This window comes from Lepidochelys olivacea, assembly GCF_965140295.1.
Source record: "Lepidochelys olivacea isolate rLepOli2 genome assembly, chromosome: 15".
Classification (NCBI taxonomy): Eukaryota; Metazoa; Chordata; order Testudines; family Cheloniidae; genus Lepidochelys; species Lepidochelys olivacea.
Window position 1 is genome coordinate 25,815,165 of NC_140425.1, and position 25,545 is coordinate 25,840,709.

Below are 25,545 nucleotides of genomic sequence, written 5' to 3' on the forward strand. Positions count from 1 at the left end.
AAAGGCAAAGCTGCTTAATATAAGTGTGTGTTCCAGCAGATTAGGATTAATCAAGACTCTTGTCCTTTCTCTGCTGTAATTATTGGGCCTCTATTCTTACCTGGCTCACACAATACGAGGCTTTCTTTTGGGCTTCCACTGATTCAAAGTAGCATAATTAGCTAGTTCTCCAGAATCCCACAACGTGCACACTTTGTGTCACAAACTAAAAACTCCCAGCCCCAGGGGAGCAGGTCTACTGTACTGTATTTGCCACATGAACCTTGAATTGAATCCCGGATCTTAACTTAAATCCGCATGGGAATTCTGCCAGTTGGATGTGCTAGATGTTGGGTTGATATCTGCCTTGGGGCGGCGTGGGGAGATTAACTCTTACCATCCTGTCTCCTTTTTGTTGGGCTCCCCAGTGAGTAGGGTTGTGCATTCCTGCCCCTTGTTAATAGCTGTGATTTGCTGAATTTGTGTGAACTGGTAGTAGACAACTCTGTTCTTTTCTCAGATTGGGGGAGGGGACGATATTCAAGTCACACAAGCAGTTTGCATTTGATTGTCAACTGGTTTGGAAGGTAACTAGCTACTAATAGCAAATAGCTGCTGCCATAGATGGGTTCCAGTGTTTCCCAGAATGCACTGATCTTTCAGATTCCTGTCTGCTAGCAACAGAATCTCTCCACTAGCAAAGGGTGTTAAATCAAGTAGCCAGGCACTCTGCTCTTCATCTCAATTCTTGGCCTGATTTTACTTTCTGTTCCCCAGATGACTCCCTTCCTTTATGTTGCATTTCACTCTGGCTTCCTGTTTTTCTTCTCTGCTACATATCCTGCCTCCTCCCCTCTGCTTTTCACTCTTCTGCGCAGGATTGTACTAGAGCTGGCCTTCTGCGCAGGATTGTACTAGAGCTGGCCTTCTGCGCAGGATTGTACTAGAGCTGGCCTTCTGCGCAGGATTGTACTAGAGCTGGCCTTCTGCGCAGGATTGTACTAGAGCTGGCCTTCTGCGCAGGATTGTACTAGAGCTGGCTTTCTGCAGTTCAAGAAGTGCTTCAGGACTGCTCTTTTATATCAGACTGAGAACAGCAGAGAGGTGGCCACTTATAATGGCTATATTCCCACCACAAATCTCATCCCAGACTCCCCATCCCAAAGCCAAATCTCTTGAAATGGTTCCTACAGAATATGTCATGAAGTGCCGGATAAGCACCTACTCCTTTTGCAGAAGAGAACCTAATAGCAACTTCAGCCATGGAGTTAATGAAGCCAGAACTGAAAGGGCACTAGTGATGTGCTAGCAAAACCTTAGCATGTTGTGTGAGCTTTACTCTGACTCCTGCAGCATGGGGGTTGGAGATATGTAATCTGGAGTTGTTGGAGAAAGTCCCCCAATGACTACTTATGCCTGGTGGTTTTTTTTTTTTTTTTAAAATAGAGAGTACAGGTTTAAAACCAATATAACGTTCCATGATAATGGTACAGTTTCCTTCCTGGAATACCGGAGGTTTTACTTCCAGCCAGACCTGTCTCACGGGATGGAAGAGGATTACATTGTTGTGCCAAACATCCTTGTGATGGTAAGACTACTTTAAACTCCGAAGGGGTTTTACTTACTCTTGTGTCTGCAGGGGTTGGGAGTTACTCTGCTGCAGTACCCTAAAATGACACTCTGCCAGCCTGCCTGGCAAAGGCTGTGCATTCCCCTGCTTAGACGATAGACACTAGACTTAAGCAAGGACCGGCTCCATATGGCTGCTGTGGCCTACAGCAGTGCTGCTCAAAATGGTGGTCTACGGACTGGTGCCACAGACCGGAGCCATCGGCTGCTGGTCTGCGCGTACATTGGGGGGGGGAATTGCTGGTCCCCCACATCAGAGAGCTTGAGAAGCACTGGCCTACAGGACATGGGGAACTTGTTTCTTTTTGGGGGAGTTTTGATAGCTTTGCACAGTGGTAATTACCTGCTCTTGGGTAAGCAGGAGGGGTGATTGAGCAAAATGTGGCTCCATACAGGTATAAAGGCATTCAGTCAAGACACAGATGATGGAGGGGGGCAGCCACAAAACCCAGAATTGAGCAGTCCACCTCAGAAAATACTGCCCTGTTCATCCCTACTTCCAAAACTTGGGGGAAGTGAGGGAGGGGGGTGTTTACCTCCACCCTTTCGCAGGAGTGAGCTATTTAGGCAAATAGGAAAGTGTCCAGAATGGGGTATGTTTTTGGGGGGCAGGCTCAGTTCTCAAGTAGATGAGGGATATTGTATTAAACCAATGGTGTGTTGCAGCCAGCGCTGAGGTAAAGCAGCTGGGGGATGGGGGGAAGCAAGCATCAAGTCTCTCTTCAGCAAAGCTCTTGGACAATAAGAGCCTCTACTCACACCATGTGGTACTGGAGCATGTACCAAAAGCGTCCCAATAGCACTTCAAACTGTCCCTGGTGGAGTTGGGCCTCCTCCACAGAGGACTCCTGAAAGTACCTTGGATTGTGATGATTGGTGACCTTGTTACAATGTGATTGCTGAGTGTCACTGGGTTTTGTTTTTTTCTAAAAACCAAACAAGTGTTTCCAGGGAATTGATGTGGGGGTGGGGAATGCTGGCTTTGGTTCTCTAACCTTAGCTAACCTGGGTTGAATTTAGCTTGTGACCATGTAAAACTAGGGGTCACATGGGGTTTGAATGAGAATTTAGCAGAACTCGAAGCAGAAATTATTCCTGTGTATCCTGTGCTTGCAGTGGGAGGTAACTGCAAAAGGCTCGAGGTGGGGGAAACTCTCTTGCTTGAGGAATCCATCCTGGAGCTTCAGACCAGCTGGCCAAACAATGGAGCTGACACCCACTTTCCCTTGTTACTTGTTACCATTCACTTCCTATACCAAATGGCATCCTGGTATTCCCTGTCTGAATCTCTCTCTCTACCCTAGGGGGCAGCTGTTATGCTGGAGACATTACCTCAGTTTTTGAAGATGTTAATAAGTGGCGCACTGGCTGGCTTGGGACAGGGCGCTTTTATGAACCGAACCGTGGGAGAGATCATGTGGGGCTATGACGACCCTCTTATAGACGTGCTGAACAATTTTGTGCCTGGTTTGATCCCTTTCAAGGGGAAGTTTGGCTTATTTGTGGATGTAAGTACACCTGTGCTTGGTAACTTTAAAACCAACTCTTAGGCTACCCCTCTGCCAACATAGGATTGTTCATGCAGGTGAATGTTGCCCACAAGGCCACGGATCTCATAGCTTCTTGAAAGAGATGGGTTAAGTTTTGCTGTGTTCACACTGCTTGGAACCCTGCATCAAAGCATTGGAACAGTAGTTCATTTAGCCTCCCATATTCCTGTACCGCATTATCTGTGTCTTGCATATAGGGGACCTGATGCAGTCTTGCTTGAGGTCCCATAGTAAGTCTGTGCCAAGATTGGGGATGGAACCCTGGAGTCCTGACTCCTATTCCCCTTCTCTAAATGCTAGGCAGCATTGCCCCAGCAGGGGAGGAACTTAAAATGTCCCTAGGCATACCTCAAAGGAGTTAGTCAGCAAAGTCTTTACTAACCTGGTTAGTCTTCAGAAAGTGTCCCCAGAACTAAGCTTAGGAATGTAGCGATGTTGCCACATGCTGTCATCTTGCTGCATAGGATGGGTCCAGGGAAGTTGTTGTTCTTCTTTCTTTTGTACAGTTTAACAACTCGAATACAGGAATGTTCACAGTGTATACAGGGGCCACAGACATCAATCAAATCCACATTGTGGATACGTGGAATGGATTAAAAAAGGTAAATGTACCCTTGCTTTCTAGGAAGCAACTCTAGCTTTCTAAAAAGACACCTCTTTGCCTAACATCATTCTGCTAACCAAGTCAAGAGCTCTTTTTATGGCTGACCAATTTTTTTTCTGAAGCTAAAATGGTGCCTGATGCTAGACAAAGGTCTAAGATGGGTTCTCAAATTGTGGGTTAGGAACCCAAAGTGGGTTGGGATCCTGTTTTAATGGGGTCGCCAAGGGTGGCTTAGGCTTGCTGGGGCCCAGGGCCAAAGTCCGAACCTTGTTGCCCAGGGCTGAGGGGTTCAGCCCTGAGTGGCAGGGCTCAGGTTACAGGCCACCTGCCTGGGGCTAAAGTCCTTAAATGTTGAGGGAATGGACTTCCTCTTGGTGTTGGATGGGAGACAAGGTTTACATGACACTCTTTTGAAGGGTCTCTTTTTAGTTTGAGCTCTCTAGACTTCTTTGAACTGCTCTGTTGCTCACCAGGTAGAACTGCTGGAAGACTATTTTTGAAGTGGAGGATGAAGAACAAGCGAATAACTTAGGGCTAAAATGTAGAGGAAACTGTTAGCTTGGCTGTTTGGCTAACGTAGTTGTCAGTCTGGCTTTTAAATTCCTCTTTCAACTTTTCTTGCAGTTGAATTACTGGCGGTCTGATGAGTGTAACATGATCAATGGGACTTCTGGAGAGATGTGGCCTCCTTTCATGACCCCTTTCTCTTCTCTAGAGTTTTATAGTCCTGATGCCTGCCGGTAAGATTAGCTTACATTGTCTTATATGCTGCATGTCTATCCACATGACTGGAAGTGCAAAGTCTTCAGCTTTAGGATGCAAGTGGGTGGAAGATGTATGGTCTTGCTTAGTTAAATAGCTATTTTCATTATAACTCACCTGTCCTCTAAAATAACACTGATTTGTAGAACTAAACTTCAGCTACCATCCAGTGTTCAAGGTGGAGTTCTGAAGTGATCTCAAATATTCAGAGTGCAGTTGTTTGTCTGATTGGGCACGTCTTACCATCAAAAGATCTGCTGCTCTCAAAAAATGAGTCTACACTGGTCTACTATGCTAATTGCGTTACTAGGTAGCAGTTGCAATGCAAAACAAGTTCTTGCTATGACAGCAAACAGAATTGAAAATGTTTGGATTTTTTAACTTTTTCCCAGTTACCATGCAAACTAGCTCACTAAGCCAAAGGCCGTCTTACAAGAGAAACGTAACATCTGTGTGTGCAGAAGGCATTAAGCAATACCAAGAGAACTTAGTGCTAAGGTCACAGGGTTGGGCACCCTAGTAATTAAGAGTCCCAAGACTTGGGTTGTGAGAATCAAGCAAGGATAATTTGTTGGCCTTCTCTTTCTCTAACAAAGCAGAAGGTCATCTTCCAAGGATGAGCAATATCCTGTAGGCCAAAGTAACCATCCGTTTCTCTTGGAGCTCCATGCCACGCAGCGGTCACCACTCCCCTCCGAATAAATAGATCGCTCCGCATATGGAAGCCTGTGGAGTCTCAAGTGCTCCAGTCAAGTCATAGTGCTGTGGGTCCCACTAAGGAAATGACATTGGTCACTTCCAGTTCAGTCCCCTTGCCTTGTTCTCATGCTCTTACAAACTGAAATTAACACCACGCCTATACAGAATGTTTCCCCAGTGCCTGGCATGGTATTTATATGAACCTTGCAGGCTGCTGTCTGTAAGGATCACCTGCCTTTCCTGCAGGAGAAAAAGCTTGGCTTCCTAGAAGGGAGAATGCAGGGTTAAGTACTTAGTCTCCAGTCAAGAGGTCAGTAACATGTTCTGGGATAGCAGTACTCGGAACCAGACAAGAGAGGAGCCCTGCCACTGGAAGGACTCCGACTCCTAGAGACCTGGGTGAAACTACATGAGGAAGGGGGCATGGAATCTTCTCTGCATCCCTGTTCACTTTCCTTGAGTGCAGCAATGTATTCTTTCCTGATTCCCCTCTTACCAGAGTGCCCCATAGACTTGTTTGTTTGTGCCACTGCTTAGGACCCCTGATAGAAATGCCCCAGATGCAACAGGGGTGAGAGCCTTCTCTTAAACTTGAGACTAAACAAGAGAGAGCAGATATGGCCCATCAAATAGTTTAGTGACACCACAAAGCAGCTCATCTGCACCCCTTAGTTATCTGTAAGAAGAGCTGCTTCCTTCTCTCTGATATTTCACTGTAATCCCTCTAGATCCATGAAGCTAGTGTATGAGCAGTCTGGAGTATTTAAAGGGGTGCCAACCTATCGATTTGTGGCTCCGAAGACTTTATTTGCCAACGGAACAGATTATCCTCCAAATGAAGGCTTCTGCCCCTGCAGGGAATCTGGAATCCAGAATGTCAGCACCTGTCGAATGAGTGAGTCTTGTATGTCCGTGTCTGTCCAATAGCAGCTGGAGACAGAGCTATTATGAAACACAGTCCATTCCCTTTGCATTGCGGGGAATGCACCCTAGGCTACTCTACTGTGTTGGCTAGGCTAATCTCAAGCCATAAGCAGTAGTTCTCCCATCACTCCCTTGAGGCAAATCTCTTTGTGGTCTTGCTACTGTTTAAGTAATACAACTAGTTACCAATGGCAGCATGTCTGGGGAATTCTGACTGTGTAGCACTTTTCCCCATGCTGTGCCCCCAGTGTAAGTAAAGTAAGGTGTAAGGAAGTGGGGAGTAGGGCCTGAAGCTGTAAAGCAAACCAAAAAAAAAAAAAAAAAAAATCAAGAACTGGTTTTAGGATATTGGCAGTCACTTTAGAATGACGACAAATGTAGATCTCTAAAGCTTATTGAAAATAGGGGACAAGATGCTTGGTTTTTGCTCCAAGCAGTTATGCTGGAGCTCTAATAATTTATAAAATGGGCACAGTTCTACTTCTACTGCTTTTTTAAAAAAAAAAATAAAATAAAAATCATTCTAGGCTGTTGCCTTGCCTGATGGCCCAAGAAAAATAGTCAACATGTCTTAATTTGAGATTGTACCACTGTTGATGGGCTGTACAGACTATCTTTCGGCATGCCACCTCTGGCAATGCTTGTAGCCCATGTAATCTGGTTTTAAACCTGCTAATATCCAGATCATAACAAGAATCCAGTGAATGTTGCCCTCCAGAACCAAGCCTTTTACTCTTGGCTTGTGCTGTGTACAGAGATGGCATGGGTCCATAGGCTATACAAAAGCCCCTTCGTTGTATCCTGAGCATCTCCAGGGGATTAGCAGTAAGGACGGATAAATTTTCATGCAAGGTTTTTGTCCTATAGTCAAGTTGTACATATCTAACCTGATAGGGAGGGGAAATAGTTAAGCACAATTGGGAAGAGAGATGTATCAGTTGGGCACGCACAATTACCCATGGGTGTGAAGAAGCTAAACTGAAGCCCAATCACCTTTCAGCTGTTGCTCTGGAGAACAGAAGGCCCCTGTCAGTTTTGTGACACCTCTGGCTTCATGATCTCCAAAGGCATAGAAGATGCTGGACAATACAGATGAGTTATTAAATCAGCATGGATAGTGAGAAGTAGTAGGATTAAGCTGCAGCAGGGAAAAAGTAGGTTAAGTATTAAGAAATTTTAAGCTTCACTAAGCAATGGAATAAACTGCTGGGAAAGGTATGGAAATCTCCTTCCTTCACGCTCATCTGCCAAAGTAGGCTTAGGTCTGATGTCATTCTGCCCAAATCTGGGGCATGGGGTGATGAGCTGTGGGGGGCAGGGGGAAGCAGACCCTCAAGGATCTGGCTTGCAACACGAAAGATCTCATGTTGGCATTTCTTTAGCCAGTAACTCCTATAAATAAGCACATTCGTGCAAACCCTCTAATGTGACTTAACTCTGTTCAGATGCACCAGTGTTCATATCCCACCCGCACTTCTACAATGCTGACCCTGTATTGGTGGAAGCCGTCGATGGATTACATCCCAATAAGGAGCAGCATGGGCTCTTCCTTGACGTTCATCCGGTGAGCTAGCTTCAAGTCTCATGCAGGCTGTTTCTTGAGAGAGTGAGACTCTAGATGCTTTTCTGTCTAGGCTCTGCACAATGAGGTGTCTGGGAATGTTATTTTCAGTGTAAAAAGAAAAGGAGGACTAGTGGCACCTTAGAGACTAACCAAGTTATTTGAGCACAAGCTTTCGTGAGCTACAGCTCACTTCATCGGATGCATTCAGTGAATGTTTTTCCACTCTAAGGTGCCACAAGTGCTCCTTTTCTTTTAGCGAATACAGACTAACACGGCTGCTACTCTGAAACCTGTCATTTTCAGCGTAGGCTCTCAACAGAGCCGCACATTGGCTGCCCGTCAACTTCCTCATGCTCTGGCACTAAAACTGCTGCCACAAGACTAGGTTCCATAGTACAAGGATTTTAAATGGTTATTGCTGAGATGTGTTTAGATAAAATGGCTGTAAAACCATAATTAAAACTTTCTGATCTACTTCCAGAGAATTGCAAAATACAGCGTGCCAGATAGACACAGCACCAGCATAATTGCGTTGATGGCTCTGGCTTAATGGCCCCGCTGGGAATGACTTCTCACCCTGCTAAGGGGCTTTTCAAAATTAGTGAATAAAAGTCTAATATGTACTAAAGAAATAGAATAAATGAGGTTCAAACCCTCCCCCGTTCCTCACTGCACATCGAACCTCACCAAGATCCGGCACTTTGCTGTATCTAGTCAGAACTTAGCTGTTCTCTTGCACGGTCTGTCAAGACAACATACAGGTCTTACAAGAGCACCAGCTAATCCTGGAGGAAATACTTACCTGGAGCTGACCGCTAACCTATTGTAGTGGGTGAAATGTCTTCCTTTTCCTTAGTATCTGGCAGTAAGACTCTGCTCTGTAGTGCAAACAGGAATGCTATCCATGAAGTTACAGAGCAAAGCCATTTGATGCTGTGAGAAGTAGCCCAGTAGCATACGCAAATGTACAAACAGGGCACACTTCCAAGTGATTGTGCAACAGCTAGAACTGTCAGTGACCTCCTGACAGGCTGCTGTCATTAAAAAAAAAAGGGAGGAATAAATACTTTTTCTGCATCCTGCACTTATTGCTATTGGACCCCTTTCAACACACTTTTGGACAAGCCTATCCTAAATCTTAAATTTTGTATCCAAAACTTTACCCCCAGAAGGTTATCTTCCTTATTCTGTTCCCTTCTGGTTACTAGCTTTTGGCTGGCTTCTCTTGTGACTGTTCTATTTCTCACCTGTTTCTCTTCCACTTCCAATGTAGACGTGGCACCTCCAGCTTGGTAGGCTACCAGGACCATCCTAAAGTCTAGCTGCTGTTCTGGATCCTGTATTTTATAGGGTTTCCCCAGGTAACAAGCACCCAAGGCACGCTCAGTAAAGTGTGGTGGGTTTTTTGGTAAGCTCCAGAGAATGCAATTTAAGGATTTCCTCCTGACCAGCAACCATGGGACCTGCAGAGAGTGCAGTGGTGCTCTTACCAGAGGTTGGGTTGCAGGGCAATGAAGCAATCTTGAACACATTAAGGGGCTGTGTTCTGACTTCTAGATATCACTTGTAGAGCTGTTTTAAGCCTGCCTATAGACGAATGCACAGGCTTAAAATAAACAACCAAAACAATAGCTCTCATGCAAATGTCTTGTCAATCTGCAGGGATAAGGAGGGGTAATAGATGTTCTAGAGCTAAGCACGCCATGTTTTTACAATATTGGGCTGAGGTAAGTGTACTTTGGCTCTTTAAAAGGTAAAGATTAATTCTCCACCCTCCGCCCCCAATTACTTGCTAATCTGTGTAGATCATAAAATAAAGTCCATGGCAATAAAGGCTTAATTAAAATAGCTGTAATAAACATGAACTGTAGAGATAAAACCTCAGTACTGCACAATTCACAAACCGTTCTGTCGCTTTGCACTACAAAGCTATTGAAGGTTAGTAGCAGAGGAGTGGGAAAGGCTGGGGATGGTGGGGAAGATATTTAATAGTGTATGGGTAGCATAATACTCTTAAACAGGAAGCTGTAGTGATGTTGCAATCGTGCTAAAGCCTTAATCTTGTTAGCTTTAACTCTCCATAGTAACATCATTTTGACAGATGTTTTGATATTGCAACAGTTTGTAGCCAGACACCTGTCAATCATCCTCATGGATGTTAGCACAACTGTGGAAGTAATGTGAGTAAACTGCTTGAATCAAAGAATGAAACATTGTGTGGGTGGGCATTCGCTTTTTGTGCCTCTTACCACCTTGACACTTAGTTGTCTGCAGGGCAATATCCTCATGCTCTTAAACTTCAAAGCAAGCTGAAGTGGCACTAAAACTATCTTCATAAGTTACACTAGGATAGAAATGCCCGATTTTTTGATTGTTCCAGCTTGCCTTTAGGCCTTTGAGTGCTAGAGTGTAAGTCAGTTATTTGGCCTTCTAGAGTTGCTGTGTGCTAACTTGAAAATATTGGTCTGCTACAGCTCCGCCTAGTGTTTCTCTGTTAGAGTAGCAGCCGTTCTTATGTGCCAGCTTTTGTTTTGTCTTGTGATTTGAGGAATGGTTTGGTTGCCCACCTTGGAGGACCCTTTCAAGTATCTTCTGAAAGCAGAGTTCTTCTGCTAACACATCAGATTTCCCAGAAGAGGCTGTTACGATCTTCCTAGACAACTGTTCTGTCTTCTGAATCTTGACTCGACTGCCACACCTCTTTGTCTCTGCTTAAGCACTCCCCGTAGCCCAGGCTCAAAGTGAAAAACAATGATACAGGTTGCCTCCTAAGACAAGGTCTTCCTCAGAGCCGTTTACCCTCTTTCTGGTCGCCTTCCCTCGCCTCTTTTGTATACACTGTGTGCTTTCACATGTTGCAATTCTTTGTTAGTTGTTTTTTTTGAAGCGCTTTCCTCTACATGAACACCAGGAGGTATTGCTGAGAAGTGCTTGGTTTCCTGTTCTAATGCAGGTCACGGGAATTCCAATGAACTGCTCCATCAAGCTGCAACTGAGTCTGTATATGAAGAAAGTCTCTGGCATAAGGTAAGTAGCTTGCTCTGAGGATGTCCAAGAGGCATGTGGCTTACATGCTTGAAAGTTAAGGAGACTAACTTCACAAATGTAATGCTGTTTGAATAGCTTCTTTGTTATAATTCTTCGGGCTCCAAAGAAACAGCTCTATTGTAGTACAATCTGTTCAGTCTAATCCCATTCCTCAGTTTCATATCAGTTGTTAAACCTCAACTTGTCAAGATATTGTCATAAACATACCTCACAAAGCATAGTGCCTTCTCTGTCTGAGAGAAAGACATTTGGTATCTTACTGCTCAGCTGAGCTCATGAACAGACAAGCTCTACGTGGTTTTTCTCTTTTTAACACACCATCTGCAGATATATGCCTCTTCAATTGGCTTTCTTCTTTAGCTTGCTTTAGCTATTTGTGTGGATGACACCTCTGTACCAGTTCATGGCTATGTCTACACTGGACTCCTATCAACATGGCTGTGTTGGTCAGGAGTGTGAAGAGGTGTGAACCCTGACACAGCTATGCTATCAGAACTCCAAGTGCAGATGTGTTTATACTGGCAAAACTGTACTCTTACTAGTGTAGCTTGTTTCACTTGGGGAGGGGGGTGGTTTCTATACTGGTACAAAGTGCAGTTTTGCTTTTACAGTTGCATCCATGCTGGGAGATACACTGGCAAAGCATTTCTAGGGTAGACATAAAGCCGCAGGCTGATGTTAGGCTAAGAGCTTGGAATGTAGCAGTGCCTAGTTGTGCAATAGTCTGTGTTCTGATGGCCCTGTTGCAAACGAAAATTCAAAGTAGACTCCCTGGGTCAGATTCCTAAAATGCTGTGTGCTCACAATTGCAGTCAGCCTTCCAAAAACATGCTCCTACCACTCAAGTATCAAAACAAGTGGTCAGACTTCCAAATGGGTTCTGAGCTCTTAAAATCTGGTGCTATAGTACTTGGAGCAGTAGGTTACTTGCTCTTGGAGGAGGAGGTAAACTTGCTCTCTCTCAACCAGTTTTATTCCAGCCTCTAACAATTACCTGAGACAGTAACACTATTACCTACACTTTCAGTACTCCATAGGTTACCAGAATGCATTACAACTACTCTTGGATTAAGCACAGAGGTTCCCATTAAACTCAATGCTTGGAAAGTGATTCCTATGGGAATTCTAAGGGAAGAACAGTGGTATTTCAGATACTACAGTGATATCTGGGAAATGCTGACTACTTATTAAACATCAACTAAAATTCAAGTTCTTCTCCTAAAAACTAACAACTTTAAAGTTTGCATCTGTGAAGTTTAATCAGACCTAATATTGCATAGAAAGAATTCACTGAAATGGGAGGGGTGGGGGAAATTACCAACTCTTTGCATTGTCTTCATGCCTGTAAAATTTTGAAATGTCTAGTAAAAACTGACCAGCTCCTTAGAAACCATTGGAGTATAATGCTGGTCTGTGTAGATTGACTGTGTGATTATAAATATAAGTGTGAACTTTTCTTTCTGTTCAGTCAAACGGGACAGATCAAGCCAGTTGTCTTGCCTATACTTTGGTTTGCAGAGGTGAGTTGGATTTCCTCCTCTTGGTTGGAAAAGTAACGTTAACCATGCAAAGTCTGTACTGCAGAGGAGGAAATTTAGGGGCAACTGGAAGAAGTAGATGGCTTGTGATGAGCAGCAGTGTGGGAAGGGACTAGAAGGGCAGCGTTACATGTCTCTACTGGAGAAACTTCAACTGGAGTAGAGGTCTAAGCTGCACAGTTCTTAACTGGTAACTTTGCATAAATGGATTAGAATCACTTTGTTCAACATTTGGCTGCACACTTCCTGACTCAGACTTGCAATTTGAGCCATTAAACTCTTCTGTCCACTTCCGTATGCGTTTAGAAAGCATCGGTGATATTCTATCTTAACTTCTTGGTCTAGGTCTCCCAAGTTAACACAGATGGGCAAATACCTACCAGCTGTGCAAGCTGGAAGAGCATGCTGAGTATTTGTCACTTAACGAAATGAATAAAACGTGACTGTCGCTGGCCCAAACACTTTAGACCCTGCTGTCTAGGCATTTCTTGCCACCAGGAGTACTACTTGTAGTGCAAGTCCCTTCTGTTTCTGTTTCCTTCTTCTGGCAGCTTCTGTTTTACAGACTAGCATTTATTTCCTTGTGGCCTGTTAACGTCTTACGCTTCCCTGAATTCCTCTATATACCGAAATAAGTTTTCCAAGCCAGGCTTTAGAGGCAGTGGGGACACCACTAATACAGAGTCTCTGTGCTGTGAAACTGCCACTGAAAACTACTCTCTTCTGGGCAGAGCGGAGCCATTGAAGGTTCAGTCTTAAAGCAGTTCTACACCAACCTGGTTCTGATCCCATCTGTGCTGGAGTACGTGCAATATATCTGCATCGGTCTGGGCGTCGCTTTGGTTGTTGCTGCCGTTGTACTGGAGGTGAAGAGACAGGTAGGAAAAAGCAAACGGCAAAACTCCTGACTTAATCAACTGATGCCAACTTTCAACCTAATCCAGAAATTTCTGATTTTTCACTTGTAGTGCTACTTAATCCAATGTAAGATGTCATAGCTTGATGGTCACACGCCCTGCTGCGAAGTAGGCACTAGGGGGCATTGCTCACCTCTGCTCACTTCTAACTCTTAACACCTGAAAGACTTCAATAAATGAGTGGGTCTTTTGGGCTGACACTCTGACCAATGAGGCGTCTTTGTTTTGTACCTTCCAGCCCTGCCTCCAAATTCCTCATCAATGTTCCTACAAGCTATTTCTGCCATGTGATAGGTGTGGGAAGGTCACTCTCCCCCTTTTTTTTTTTTTTTGGTCTGACCAGAGCAAGCATTGAAGTAGCCACTGATGCTTGTTAGTTAATTATTGCTTGAATGGCTCAAAGTATATGAACAGTTCCTTTCACTAGCTAAACCCCAAGCTTATTCTCCAGAAGTCTGGCTTATTATACATGGTGTTGTGGCAGTTGGTCCCAGGATATTAGCCAGAGAAGGTGGGTGAGGTAATATCTTTTATTGGGCCAACTTCTGTTGCTGAGAGAGACACACACCAGCTTTCAAGCTCCCACGGAGCTCTGCTTCAGGTGACTTCAAGGTCAAAAGCTTGTCTCTCTCTCTTCCTAACAGAAGTTGGTCCAATAAAAGATATTCCCTTGCCTAGCTGCTTCTTAGAGCTGACTGACATCTCTATTTAAGATCACTCAGTGCCTTCGCAGTGGGGTTTGCTAAACCACATAGCAGTCTGGACTGCAAATACTTTCTGTAGGGGCTGTGATCCTTTGCAGTGGGTAAAATAGTCTGGAACAGGGCCAGGAGCTCACTGTGTTCAATGCAGCAAGCTAACAAGAAGAGGGTAAGCTGCTTTCTCCCTCTTCTTTCCTGGAACCCTGATTCCTATTCTCCCCCCAGTACCAAAGGCAGCAGTATGACAGTAGTTCAGATTCTAGACTTCAGAATCCATTGCTGGTTTCTGCTGCATTTAGCAACTTTAGGATAGTTCTACACTGAAGTTTGTTAGGTCAACTTGCAGCCACCACAGTAATTACTAGTTGTGCATGTCCACTCTACCTTCCTTGGGTTGGTGGTGCGCATTCTCACCAGGAGCACTTCCACCAACCTAAGAGGGGCAGTGAGGGGAGCTGAGAGCCCACCAGCTCCTGATAGGCTACCCTCCCCACCGCTCCATTCCCAACTGGGAGCAGGGGCCAACCCATGTAAGTTAGCGTTTACACAGACACTGTGTCATCCTAACTGCACCGAAGTAAGCCTCTCATGTAGGTGGAATAGTTTTGCTGGTGTAGTAAGGCACTTACATGGGTGGGACAAGGCTGTAGTGTAGACCCGGACGTAGTTAAGTCAATGCAAGGCAGCTTACGGCGATCTAACTGTAGTGTAGACCAGGCCTTAGTGACTCAAGCCAGCTCCTAAGTTCCTAAAAAGTCTGTTAACCAGTGTACACTTGCAGTAGTTCCTCTCAGGTACACTTAAGGCAGGAAAACTTTCTGGTGCCCTTTGTCTTAGGGTATGTCTTCACTACCTGCCAGATCGGCGGGAAGCGATCGAGCCAGCAGGGATCAATTTATCGTGTCTAGACTAGACACGATAAATTGACTCCTGAGTGCTCTCCTGTCGACTCCTATACTCCAGTGCTGCGAGAGGCGGAGTTGACGGGGGAGCAGCAGTAGTCGAGTCACTGCGGCGAAGACGCCACTGTAAGTCGATCTAAGTACGTCGATTTCAGCTACGTTATTCACATAGCTGTAGCTGAAGTTGCATAACTTAGATCGATTCTTCTCCCCCCAAGTGTAGACCAGGGCTTAGGGAAGATCATCAAGGTGTGTTGAGAATCTGTGCTGTTTACTCAGAGAGCAGCATATAGGGCACTTCAACATGAGTGGCTTTGGGACTTATAGCGGCATTATGGGGCAGTCTCACTCCCTTACTGTGCTGGAGTAATCTTGAGGATTGCTGTGCAACATGAGGATAATGCAGGAGAAAAGATGCAAAAAAAACTTTAAAAACAAACCGTTGATAGTGACGTCTTTCAGCTTTGGCCCCAAAATGTGCACCTGAAAAGACTCCAAATAGTCCATGTGTGCTTTAAAACAGCCTCCTGGTTATTGACCAGCAAGTCGCGCGTGTGTACATACTTCTCCCAACTAGCTCATTTGAATCTGGCTTAAAACTCGTTGTTTTGGCTCAACTCGCCTGTGATTGAGCTATCCGCAATGTTAGCGCAACAGATGCCCAAAGCAGATCATACTTTACCCTCCAGTCCTTAAATCCTTGAAACAATCATGACTTATGCATACACTAAAGAAATGGCTAGCTTTTCCTTATCCCACTTATCTTAACTGCTGATATTCAAACCCATTTTAACTAGTTGCCCAGGTTTTCCAAGTAGTAAATAATTGGATTTAAACCAGGCCACACCACAGCATAATTGATTTTGGCATATTATTTCCAAATCCCTTTGTTGCAAAGTGAGCGTGGATGAACAATTCCGAAGGAATACTGGGTGTGTGTGTAATCTTAAAGCTAAGCCATTTACTGTATACTGAAACTGATTCACTAGTGTTTGATTCACTTGATGGTTCTCTGAAGTGATTTAGATTAGTAAATTAGCTGGGATAAATGATGATCAAAACTATTGCCCAAGTGACTGACCTGTTAGTAGCGAGCTCCATTATGTGAAAAGCAAAGTGCTGTTGTTCCTTGTCATAAAGTGGGAACCACATGATCGTTGACTTTGATTGTTGTTTAACAATGAGTGTAATTAACCATAGGAAATTGTAACAAGGGTTGTGGGTGGGTTCTCAATTCCTGGCATCCTTTAAATCAAGGCTGGATTTTTTTTTTTTTTTTTTTTGGAGATGCTGTAGTTTGAAAGGAAATATTTTGGGGCAGTTTCTATGGCCTGTGTGATATAGGCAGTTAAACTAGATCTGTGGTCCCCTCTAGCCTTGCAATCTATGAAACCAGAAGCTACTCCACATTTACACTGGTCTGAGACTTTACCCCCTGCTTCTGCACCCTTAGATGGAGATGGGGCTGTGAGCGCAGAGCAAGGAACCCAAGTTAATTCTGTAGGGAAGACCAGCCCAAAGAACTTCCTGTGGAGGGTGTTTATGCAGGGCAATTGCAACCAGTGTATTGCTGTCAAATACACTGGCTCACAGCTCCTTCCAGTGGCCACTCTGCAGGAGTTGGCTTTAACAGGGACACCACAACAGACCCTAAGCCGTGGGTATCCTCTACAGGGAGCACTCAATCAATGGGGATTCAGTACAGGGTTAACAAACTCCAGTTGGCCACTTGCATGAATGGAGGCCTCTGGTAACAAACTGAATACCGATCTGCAAAAGAGAATCCTAGGCACAAGGCACTTGCAATTATCCATTGGTGAGCTAAGTAGTGTTGCCAGCTAAGCCACAACTGAGCCTATATTGGTGCTATACAACCAAATGCAACTTCAGGAAACTTTCTTCTTCTTCGCTAAAAAGTGAGTTAACAAAAATCACAGCAGAGAACCTGGAAGTGGCCCTATAAATCTGTAGGGGAATATTGCTGAGCATTTAGGATTATGTAACTCTATAGTGATCAATAGATGCATAATACAAACTGCAACACAGGTCAAAATAAATGCTGCATTTAAGGTGTATTCTTGATCTAGTGAAGGGTTAATGATCAGCTCTTAATAGATTGCTTAATCAACAACAGTCCTCCCTCTGAAGAGCCAGAATGCTCTTCACTGAGCACCTGAGCTAAGGCAAAGGCTCTAAATCCATCTGTGATCCATTATGAAATCTCCCTAAATTCTTGCAACTGCATATAAAATGTACTTCATTTCCCATAGCAGCTTTCTAGAGGGAGCACTGTTGCTTAAACTCAACCTCAGTGAGATACTGGAAAATGTTAAATAGTCTCTTAAATGCAAAGTTAGATTCTGGATTATAACTTGAGCCAATTTAAAATGGTGTCTGTCTGTCCTACCAATCCAAACAAAAGCTTTTTAAAAAAAAATAAAAAAATCCTCCCTTGCACAACCACAGTAGAGCTTACCTGCAGCTGACTGTGTGCGACAATCCCAATCCACTGAACAAACCCTTTTACATTTCATTAGAAGTCTCTAAAGGGTCTGAAATGTGAACAGACCATTTTAAAGATGGCTTGGTACAGATTATTTTAAGAAGATTAATAAAGTTGTAGCTCTAATTTAAACACTGTGTAAAGAACTAGAATTTAGTAACTAAGCAAACCATGATTACAACTTAAACACAGCTGCCCTTTTTCAAGTGAAACCTCTTCCAAATGTCTTTTAAAATACAACATAAACTAGCCTGATTATCTTCTAGGAAAAATGCTTTTTATTTTGGAGTAGCAATAAAAAGACTAAAGAGGCCAACCAGGCCTTGTCCGAAAAACGGCTGACTCCAGTTAAGGGGATGGTGCTGCAGGAAGCCAGCCTGTAGGTGGGTACCCAGTAAAGGTAAAACTCCTCTTCTCTAAACAATACTAACTTGATGATAAATCTGCTGAAATGTTGCTTAAATCTGCTGTCAAATTGAAGTGCTCAATGTTCACGTGTAAAATACCCCCTCTTGGTAAACTTTATTCGTGCTTCATGGCAATAAGCTTGCTTTGGGTTTAAACTAGGAAATGGGAATATTGCATGCATTTAGATCACACTTCATTAGGTGTTGGGGAGAGAAGGTGCAGGTAACGCTTCTTTCAAACCCCCTTCTTGGTAGATTGATGTGAAACATGATCTGCAGCCCTGGAGATGGGTGCAATGTTGGCTAGATGTGACAGTTGGCATGGAGGTGAGGTCCTATCATCTGTAAGAACTTTTGCTTGCTGGGGCATGGGGGGGGAAGGGTGTAAAATCAGCAATGACATACAAGAGTCTGGGTGACACCTGTGGACCTCCCTCACTTTGGCTAAATCTGAAAATGAATTTGGAGACCAAAACTTGTTGTTCGCCAGTCTTCTTAGTGTTAACAGATACAGCCAACACCAGGAGAGACTAGGCAACACTTTTTTCAAAGCCGTGATTTAGAAATGGATTGACTAAAACTTTCTTGGCACCTGCTAAATATTTTTAGATTCTATATCAAGGTGTTGAGCTGTTCAGCCTTTTAAATGTGTGCTCGCTTTGTGGATCGAGAGACATACTCCAGTTAAAGGCCCTATAATCAAGAAAGGAGCCCTTCCTACAAGGGAGTCTAACACATATGCTTAAGTGCTTTCCAGGTTGAGCAGCCTGAGATTGTTTAACCTAACTTGGGGTAAAAATCTCTTGGGAGGGGCATCTGCTGGGATTCCATGAGGTCACAGTCAGAGCTCTGTACAAATATGGAGCACCCACATGGAGCTGAGACTACTTCTCTCATTAGGCAAAATAGAGGGTTTTATTGCTTCTGATCTTTACACTTAAAGAATACTGACAGATGTATCCCAGTATTACCAGTCTGACTATTTCATACTCACATATATTAGGATTGCTCTTCATTTATTACAGAAAAGTAGGTCAACCACCTTCTAAAGAATGAGTCACCAGGTCACGCTGTTCTCATGCATGATGCTTACTTTGGAAAGCTTTTTGGGTTAAGTTGCCATACGGCTTGTTTGTATATTCAAAAGGCTTTTTGCACTAAACTTTCACTGGCAGGATGGAACAGCCCAGGAATGGACTAAGTGCTGTAGGCTGCTGGGGTAATGTATTGATCTAGAATGCCTGATGTATTTACTGTCTGAGATACTATTGTAGTAAAGGCCAATTTTACACCTCTCTTGGAACCTGTAGTTCATTCTTCAGCTTTATTTCATCCTGGCTTTGTTTAGAAACCTGTGTAGAATGTTCTGTGATAAAATGGACCACGTGTTGGTGCTCTTAAGCGTTTACTTCATCCCAGGGTTCATTGCTGCTCTTGAGAGGACAGTAGCTGTGGATTAATAAACATCACGTTTCTGGTCTCTGAATGGGACATGTCGGGGAGCAGCTTGCTCTCCCTTTCTGGGGTGTCATTAAACTACAGATTAGTCTGGAGTCTTTACATGGTGACAAATTCCAGTGCTGAACATACTGTCAAGTAGCCTGTAAATCTTTAGTCACTGGCTTATGTGATGACCAATGCTGGTGTCTAGCTGCATCCTGAGTCACCTGTCCTTGCTTTTATTTATTCAGAGAAACGCCAGAGAGAAGAGCCCACGAGAGCCAGACCCACGGACTGAACCACCTCAGTCTTCCGAAACAACACCACTCCTTCAAGATGATAGTAAAACAAACCAGAATGATGCTGCTGAAGCCTGAAGTGCCAGTCTCTTACAGAAGGGTGATTCCCACTGGTACCTGACTCTGCTTAGGGATCAGACTTGCTCTGGGTCCATTAGCAGGATCCTAGAAAGGAGATGCAGAGTTGGATAAAATACCTGATTCCGAACTATCTTGAGAGAGGCACAAAATACTCAGAGGCTATTGAGCTGTATTGCCACGGCTCACACTTCCTGCATCAAGACCTGAGATGAGGATAAAACCAGTTCAGTCCTAGCATTTGAAATACAAAACATTCAAAGAACATTTGTTGGCCTGGGGCTGGCATGGGCTGAGACCTCTCTTTTTTGCTATTTCCAGCCTGGCAGGGATGAAGAATACCTGGTGGCTAATCCCCTGAAGAGTCCTTTCGTCTGCCCACGTAGTCTCTCTCCACCTAGAAGCTGTTGAGAGAATTCTAAAAGAAAAAGGCACTGTAATGAATAATCCTTTAAAGCAAACAAGGTTTACATGTGTAGAAATAACTGGTGTATAAAGGAAAATGTCAGTATTTAACAACCTGTGCCACTCAAGGTTTATGGAGAGGGGCTTACTAAATAGATCTACACTGGCTGAAGTTCACTCCCATTCAGGAGGCTAATGCTAATCTGGGAAAACTGGCAGCGATTTGCAGTAGGTCCTATTCATCCTGTTTTAAACTGGGATGGGATGGGTTCATTTGCTCGGGGTCACTGAGTAGAAATGAGTTCTCACATGCTGCACAGGTTGAGATGTATGCTGCCCACTCTTTTTATATACCGGTTTTAGGCTATGCAGCCATGTGCGGGTGTAAGATTCAAGGTTGTGGTGATTGCTGTTTTGGAGGGGTGGTGCTCTAGACTGAAGCCTCATTTGTCACTGCTCTAAAGCTTAGTGGGTTTTTCTAATCTGGCTAGTTGGTTCCCAGGTGCCATTGTGGGTTAGACATGTGGCAGTGGTGCTCATTTGATTTTTGCCAAAGAAATATTGCTTAGCTCCTTGGCGCTCCCACTCAACTTCTGTGGTGAAATTCGTGCAGAGGCCACCGACTTTTAACTTGTATGGAAACCACTTACTCTTTACAAGTATCTAGTTTTTTCCCTGGATTTCAAATTAATCTGAGCTCTTCTACCTACACAGAGCCAGCCAGGTGCATTGCATTGTTCCACATATGATGTCACTCTTCTCATTGTTCTACTAGTGTCTTTAATCATGACATTGTAAAATGTCACCAGGGGTAAGAGCTATTCCAGAACTGTGCCATTCCCCAATCAAATGAGATCTCTTCCTTGCAGTATGACACGGGGTGTGCTACCACGTATGGAAAATTAGCTGGCAGAATGTGAGGCAGGTCACACTCCAGCCAAGAAGACCTCCTGGCAGTTTGCAGGCAGGGTGTTCCATGTAGCTTTCCACACAGTAAAGCCCCTCCCATGTCAGGAGATTCCCTAACTTAGTGGGTGGCTCTCAGGGTGCCTTAAAGGCTGCAGACCAGCGACAACTGAAATACACCCGAATGGTAGGAAAACCACTCCTGTGGCTTAAGCTTTGCGTTGTGAGTCCTGATGGCAGCGAAGGACTTTCCTATGTGAGGCACGGGGGTGCATGGGCCTTACACAGTGTAGGGCTTCCAGAGAAGTTGAGGATTTCTTTTTACCATGCAAATTGCTATTAACTGCTGTGCCCTAAGACTGCCTGGATCAGTGCTCTGAGAACACTCTCAGTTGGCTGGTCTTATGGCTCTTGTGCTAGTGTTGGGCGTGCCTGGCAGGTATGGGATGTGGAGGGACATCTATCAAGACACTAGCTTAGATCATAGACTCTTGGCAAATGATTTGTAGGGTTCACACCCCACTTCTTTCCCCAGCCCCACCTCCGCTCTCCAGCTGACTCTGCGTTCTGTCAAGCCAGCTGCATGCTAAAGTCTGATGCGATCGCAAAGCTGGGGCACGTGGGTGTTGGGCGGGACAGCTGCACCTCACTGCCAGCAGGTCCAGCTCCTCCTCTTCCAATGGCACCCCCTGGCTAGGGCCTGATCATTAATTGAACAAGGTCTATGGATTACCATTTGTTAGCTCCAGTCCTGTGCACTCACAGTCTTTAGCCCAGGTCCCCTCTGTGAGACTGGTGACCCTCACCTGTGGTGGTGGGGGGGTGGCTCCCCCAAATGCAGGGGGTTGCTGTAACCAAGGAAACAGTGAGTTAGGAACAGAAGCTTTATTAAAAGTGGACAACTTTAATCATGCTACAAAACTACTCACTAAAGTGACCTTCAACAGCAAATACTTTATTTTTAAGTCTAGCCCACCCCTTCCCCCGGTAAAAATTGCCGGCAGCCCTGGGACGGGAGCGGAGCAATTCTAGGTGCAGGAGAGCCCTGTTGTGTAGCAGCAGTAGTGGGAATCCACCCTCTTCTTTTGGTGGGCATCAGCTGTAGGTGGGTGGGGCCAGAGTCCAAATCCTTGCTGCTGCCAGGGGAAAGGTAAAGCAGAGAAGGGCTGGGGAGGAGGGGAGAAGATGTTTAAACAGTGAAGTCAGCTCAGCCGTTGTATTTAAAAACACTTTTAATATCCATTTTTTAACCACTGTACTGTAATGCCTTTACTACCCCCAACTCAACTGATCGTTTAAAATAACTCTTTCCCTTCTGTGCTTATGGGTCCCTTTCTGCTCCTAGACATAAAAAAAAAAATGGATGCAGTTATGCCAGTGTCTATAAAAATTCTTTTGCTAATGTAGCATTTGCTGAAGCAAAATGTTATACTGTTATAAATCCCGTATAGTGGTATAACTGTCTCCATGAAGGTTTTTTCCAGCATAGCTATGTGGGTGCAAAAAGATATATGCGTGCGCGCACACACACATCTCACCCCATTATGATAGCAGTAAAACGTTTTAGATGTAGACTAAACCTGACTGGTTTCTTGAGTGCTATGCTGGTAGAAATAATGGCTGCTAAGCCCATCTGCTTACAAGGCTCCAGCAGCTTGGCATAGTTCCTGTGCCACATGAGTTTTGTACAGGAGATGGGGAATATTAACTCTCTGAAAGGGAGGCAGCGAGATGGCGGTGCAATCCCTCCGTTCCTTACAGTCTTCTGGCCCCATCATAAATGTTACTTGCAAAATTTGCTGTGATGTACAGTTGCCCTGCCCCCATAAAGCACCCTCCTTCCAGCAGCTGGCTGTGTTTCCTCTGCTTGTCTGATGTCTGTCATTCTGGGATGTATTAAGCCACCACAAGCACTTAAAAAACAAACCAACACTGCTTGGCAACAGTCACGGGGACTGTCACCATCTTTATCGTGCCAAAGTTCTGAGAAATACCGTGCCCACCCAGTCTCTGCATATGGTGGGCGGGGGTGTGTGTGTGATTGACAAACCAGGCAATGGGGCCACCTTATGCTGAGGTTTTTTTGGCAAAAATGTCCAATGGATGGGAGCATATGGGTAGGGTGCTGCTGCATTATTTTAAGCACCATTGTGTGGTCAGAAATTATTACCACCTAAAAACTCCCTACCAGTTCACAGGAAGGAAGTTGGTTTCATTCTAGTTTCTCCTATAAATAACCTGAATTTTAAAATGATCATTACCAAGTACCTAGCCGCTAAGAGGTAAGGAATCATTTTAAAAATAGGAACTTTAGTTTCCTAGTGGTCTTTCAAAGTACAAATATTAGACTCCACCTGTGGGACCCCTCTCCAGGCTTGTTCTCTGGCAGTCATGCTGTGTGGAATTACATTCATCAGGAGTATTTATTAAAGAAAACAGCTCTCACTAGAGACATGAAGGCTTCCACACACTTTGAGGGCCAGCTTTGTTTCTCTTGTTTACCTGATTCTCCACTGTCTGGAATGCTTGACCATGGAGATATTTACTGGCTGAATAACATACTGCAAGTAAACATATATTCCTCTCGCTTGAGCCATATGCTCTTTAAGCAAGTGAAATAGGAACATGACACTTTTCCAGGCTGCCCCAGCCTTTTAGGACTGTGTCCAGACCAGCAGCAATGACTTAAAGCCCTCACTTACTCAAGCGCTTGCTGGTGCTACTGTGCCTCACAGAATTTCAGGGTCGGAAGGGACCTCAGGAGGTCATCTAGTCCAACCCCCTGCTCAAAGCAGGACCCAACCCCCAATTTTTTCCCCAGATCCCAAATGGCCCCCTCAAGGATTGAACTCACAACCCTGGGTTTACTCTTCTGCAAACAAATCTGAAATGAACAAGCTAGTGTCGCTTTAAAATAGCAGATAGTGGATTTTATATAGACTGGAAAGCAGTATTCTGTAAATCACGTGACGTTTGTAAAGCCTCATCTAGAGTAAGAGAAAGTTTTAGAAGTCTACCCTATAATTAATCATGGATTAAAGCCTGAGGACTTGAGTTTCATGGGGCATGAAATCGGTGTTTAAAGGTGGAGTGTCAGGAAACAACTCCTGCTAGAAGTACAGCAGAGTGGTCACTGGGGGCCACTGTTGGTACACAGGAGGTAGGATGAGTGGTTTATGCCAGCAAACCCACAGACCAAGCCCAGTAATACGAGGAGCGTGTGTGAATGGCTGCTGTTAGTGCTGTTAAAACTGACTGAGCCAAGGGAACTTTTTATAAAGTTTTAATTTAATCTCCCAATGCAGGGGAAAGGATGGAACGTACAAGCTTTCATTTTGTTCTGTTCAGGTCTATCTGACAACCCAGCTGATCCCTTTGCAGCTGCTCATAGGACAATTTTAATAATGCTTCCTATCTCTTTGCAATACATTTTTAACTTCTGCTTCTTCCAGTACGTGCCCCGGACAATAACACCTTGCACTTGTTTAAAGGCCCTGAAGATCTTCAAGTTTTTTACGAACATTGATTAAGTCTCTCAAACGCTCTGTTGGGTCAGGTGCTGTTATATTGCAATAGATCTATGGCCGGCTAGGAATTCATGGTGGTTGCTTTGCTGCATCCAACACGGCCACTTAGAACAACATGGCAACAGCTGGGATAAAACACAGTTTCCATCGGGAGAACCTTCATTAGCTGTCAGCAGTGCAGGGTACATGACACACAGTAGCACGACACACAGTTGCGCAGTTCTGATTCTGTTCAGTAGAGGGCAATGGTGCACATACAGCCCTCCTCTTCCATCAACATACTCATTTTACAGCCAAGTATAAGGTGAGGGACAGAGAGGTTAAATGACTCGCTTAAGGTAATGTAGTGAGTCAGTGGCAGGCCAGGGAACAGAACCAGCCCCTGTTCTAACCACTACCCAGCACTTCTTCCACGAGTAACACCTGCAGACTGAAGGGAAAGCTAAGAAATGCAGCCATGATGCAATACTGATGTTTACCATGATAATTTTATTGGCCTTTGTCTCATTGGGTTTCACGTGCAAGACCAGAATATTCACAAGATCGGACTCAGTGGAGCTATGAGGTGGCGCTTTCTCAGGCTTGGGCTGGGCGGGCCCCTTTCAGCACAGTGGTTACGTGCTCCCGCTGGGTTCCGTCCTGTCTCACCGGCCTGCTCACCTATCCTGGGCTAACAATACCTGGCTTTATTTGGCTTTCTCCGCAGCTCCAAGTGGCAGCAGCTCTTGGCTCCCTCCCTAGCAGCATGAAAGACACAGCTGGGCACTTCAAAAATGGTGAATGCTGAGCTGTTCCCACCTGACATCTAGGCTCCTTTTTCGCACTCCCTCCCACCCACCCCATCAAAATATGAATCCCAACCCAAGTCAGATGATTGCATAATAATTTCCATAGATACATATAAGTTGCCGAGATGTTCAGCAAATCTCAAAGCACTTCACAAACCAGCCTCATGACACCCTGGAGACGAAGGGGAGCATCCTTATGATGTTTGTTTTGCAGAAGGGGAAACTGAGGCACAGAGCATGGCTGTGAGGGTGTGGCAGAGCTGGGAATAGAATTTAGACTTCCAGGATTCCTTTTCTCTGCTCTAAGCCCACTAATGAGATCTTTGATCAATGGACAAAGCTAACCAGGCTATCAAGCCACTTTCTCACCTCAGC

At 44.6% G+C, this 25,545-nt stretch overlaps 1 protein-coding gene across 2 annotated transcripts in view; it reads left to right on the forward strand.

Annotated features, from left to right (window-relative positions):
* SCARB1 (scavenger receptor class B member 1) overlaps positions 1 to 22,699 on the forward strand; it is a 42,501-nt gene extending 19,802 nt beyond the window's left edge. Inside the window, exons 3-13 of one of the 2 annotated variants that reach the window (XM_084648891.1) lie at positions 1,426 to 1,567; positions 2,913 to 3,116; positions 3,665 to 3,760; positions 4,387 to 4,502; positions 5,952 to 6,118; positions 7,593 to 7,711; positions 10,665 to 10,738; positions 12,228 to 12,279; positions 13,029 to 13,175; positions 17,587 to 17,703; positions 19,419 to 19,531. In XM_084648891.1, coding sequence (XP_084505017.1) covers positions 1,426 to 1,567; positions 2,913 to 3,116; positions 3,665 to 3,760; positions 4,387 to 4,502; positions 5,952 to 6,118; positions 7,593 to 7,711; positions 10,665 to 10,738; positions 12,228 to 12,279; positions 13,029 to 13,175; positions 17,587 to 17,703 — 1,234 coding nt within the window. In that variant the 3' untranslated portion in view covers positions 19,419 to 19,531. Of the gene's footprint in view, positions 1 to 1,425; positions 1,568 to 2,912; positions 3,117 to 3,664; positions 3,761 to 4,386; positions 4,503 to 5,951; positions 6,119 to 7,592; positions 7,712 to 10,664; positions 10,739 to 12,227; positions 12,280 to 13,028; positions 13,176 to 17,586; positions 17,704 to 19,418 lie in introns of both variants that reach the window. The other variant, XM_084648890.1, reaches the window with a different exon arrangement.
* The last annotated feature ends 2,846 nt before the right edge of the window (positions 22,700 to 25,545 follow it).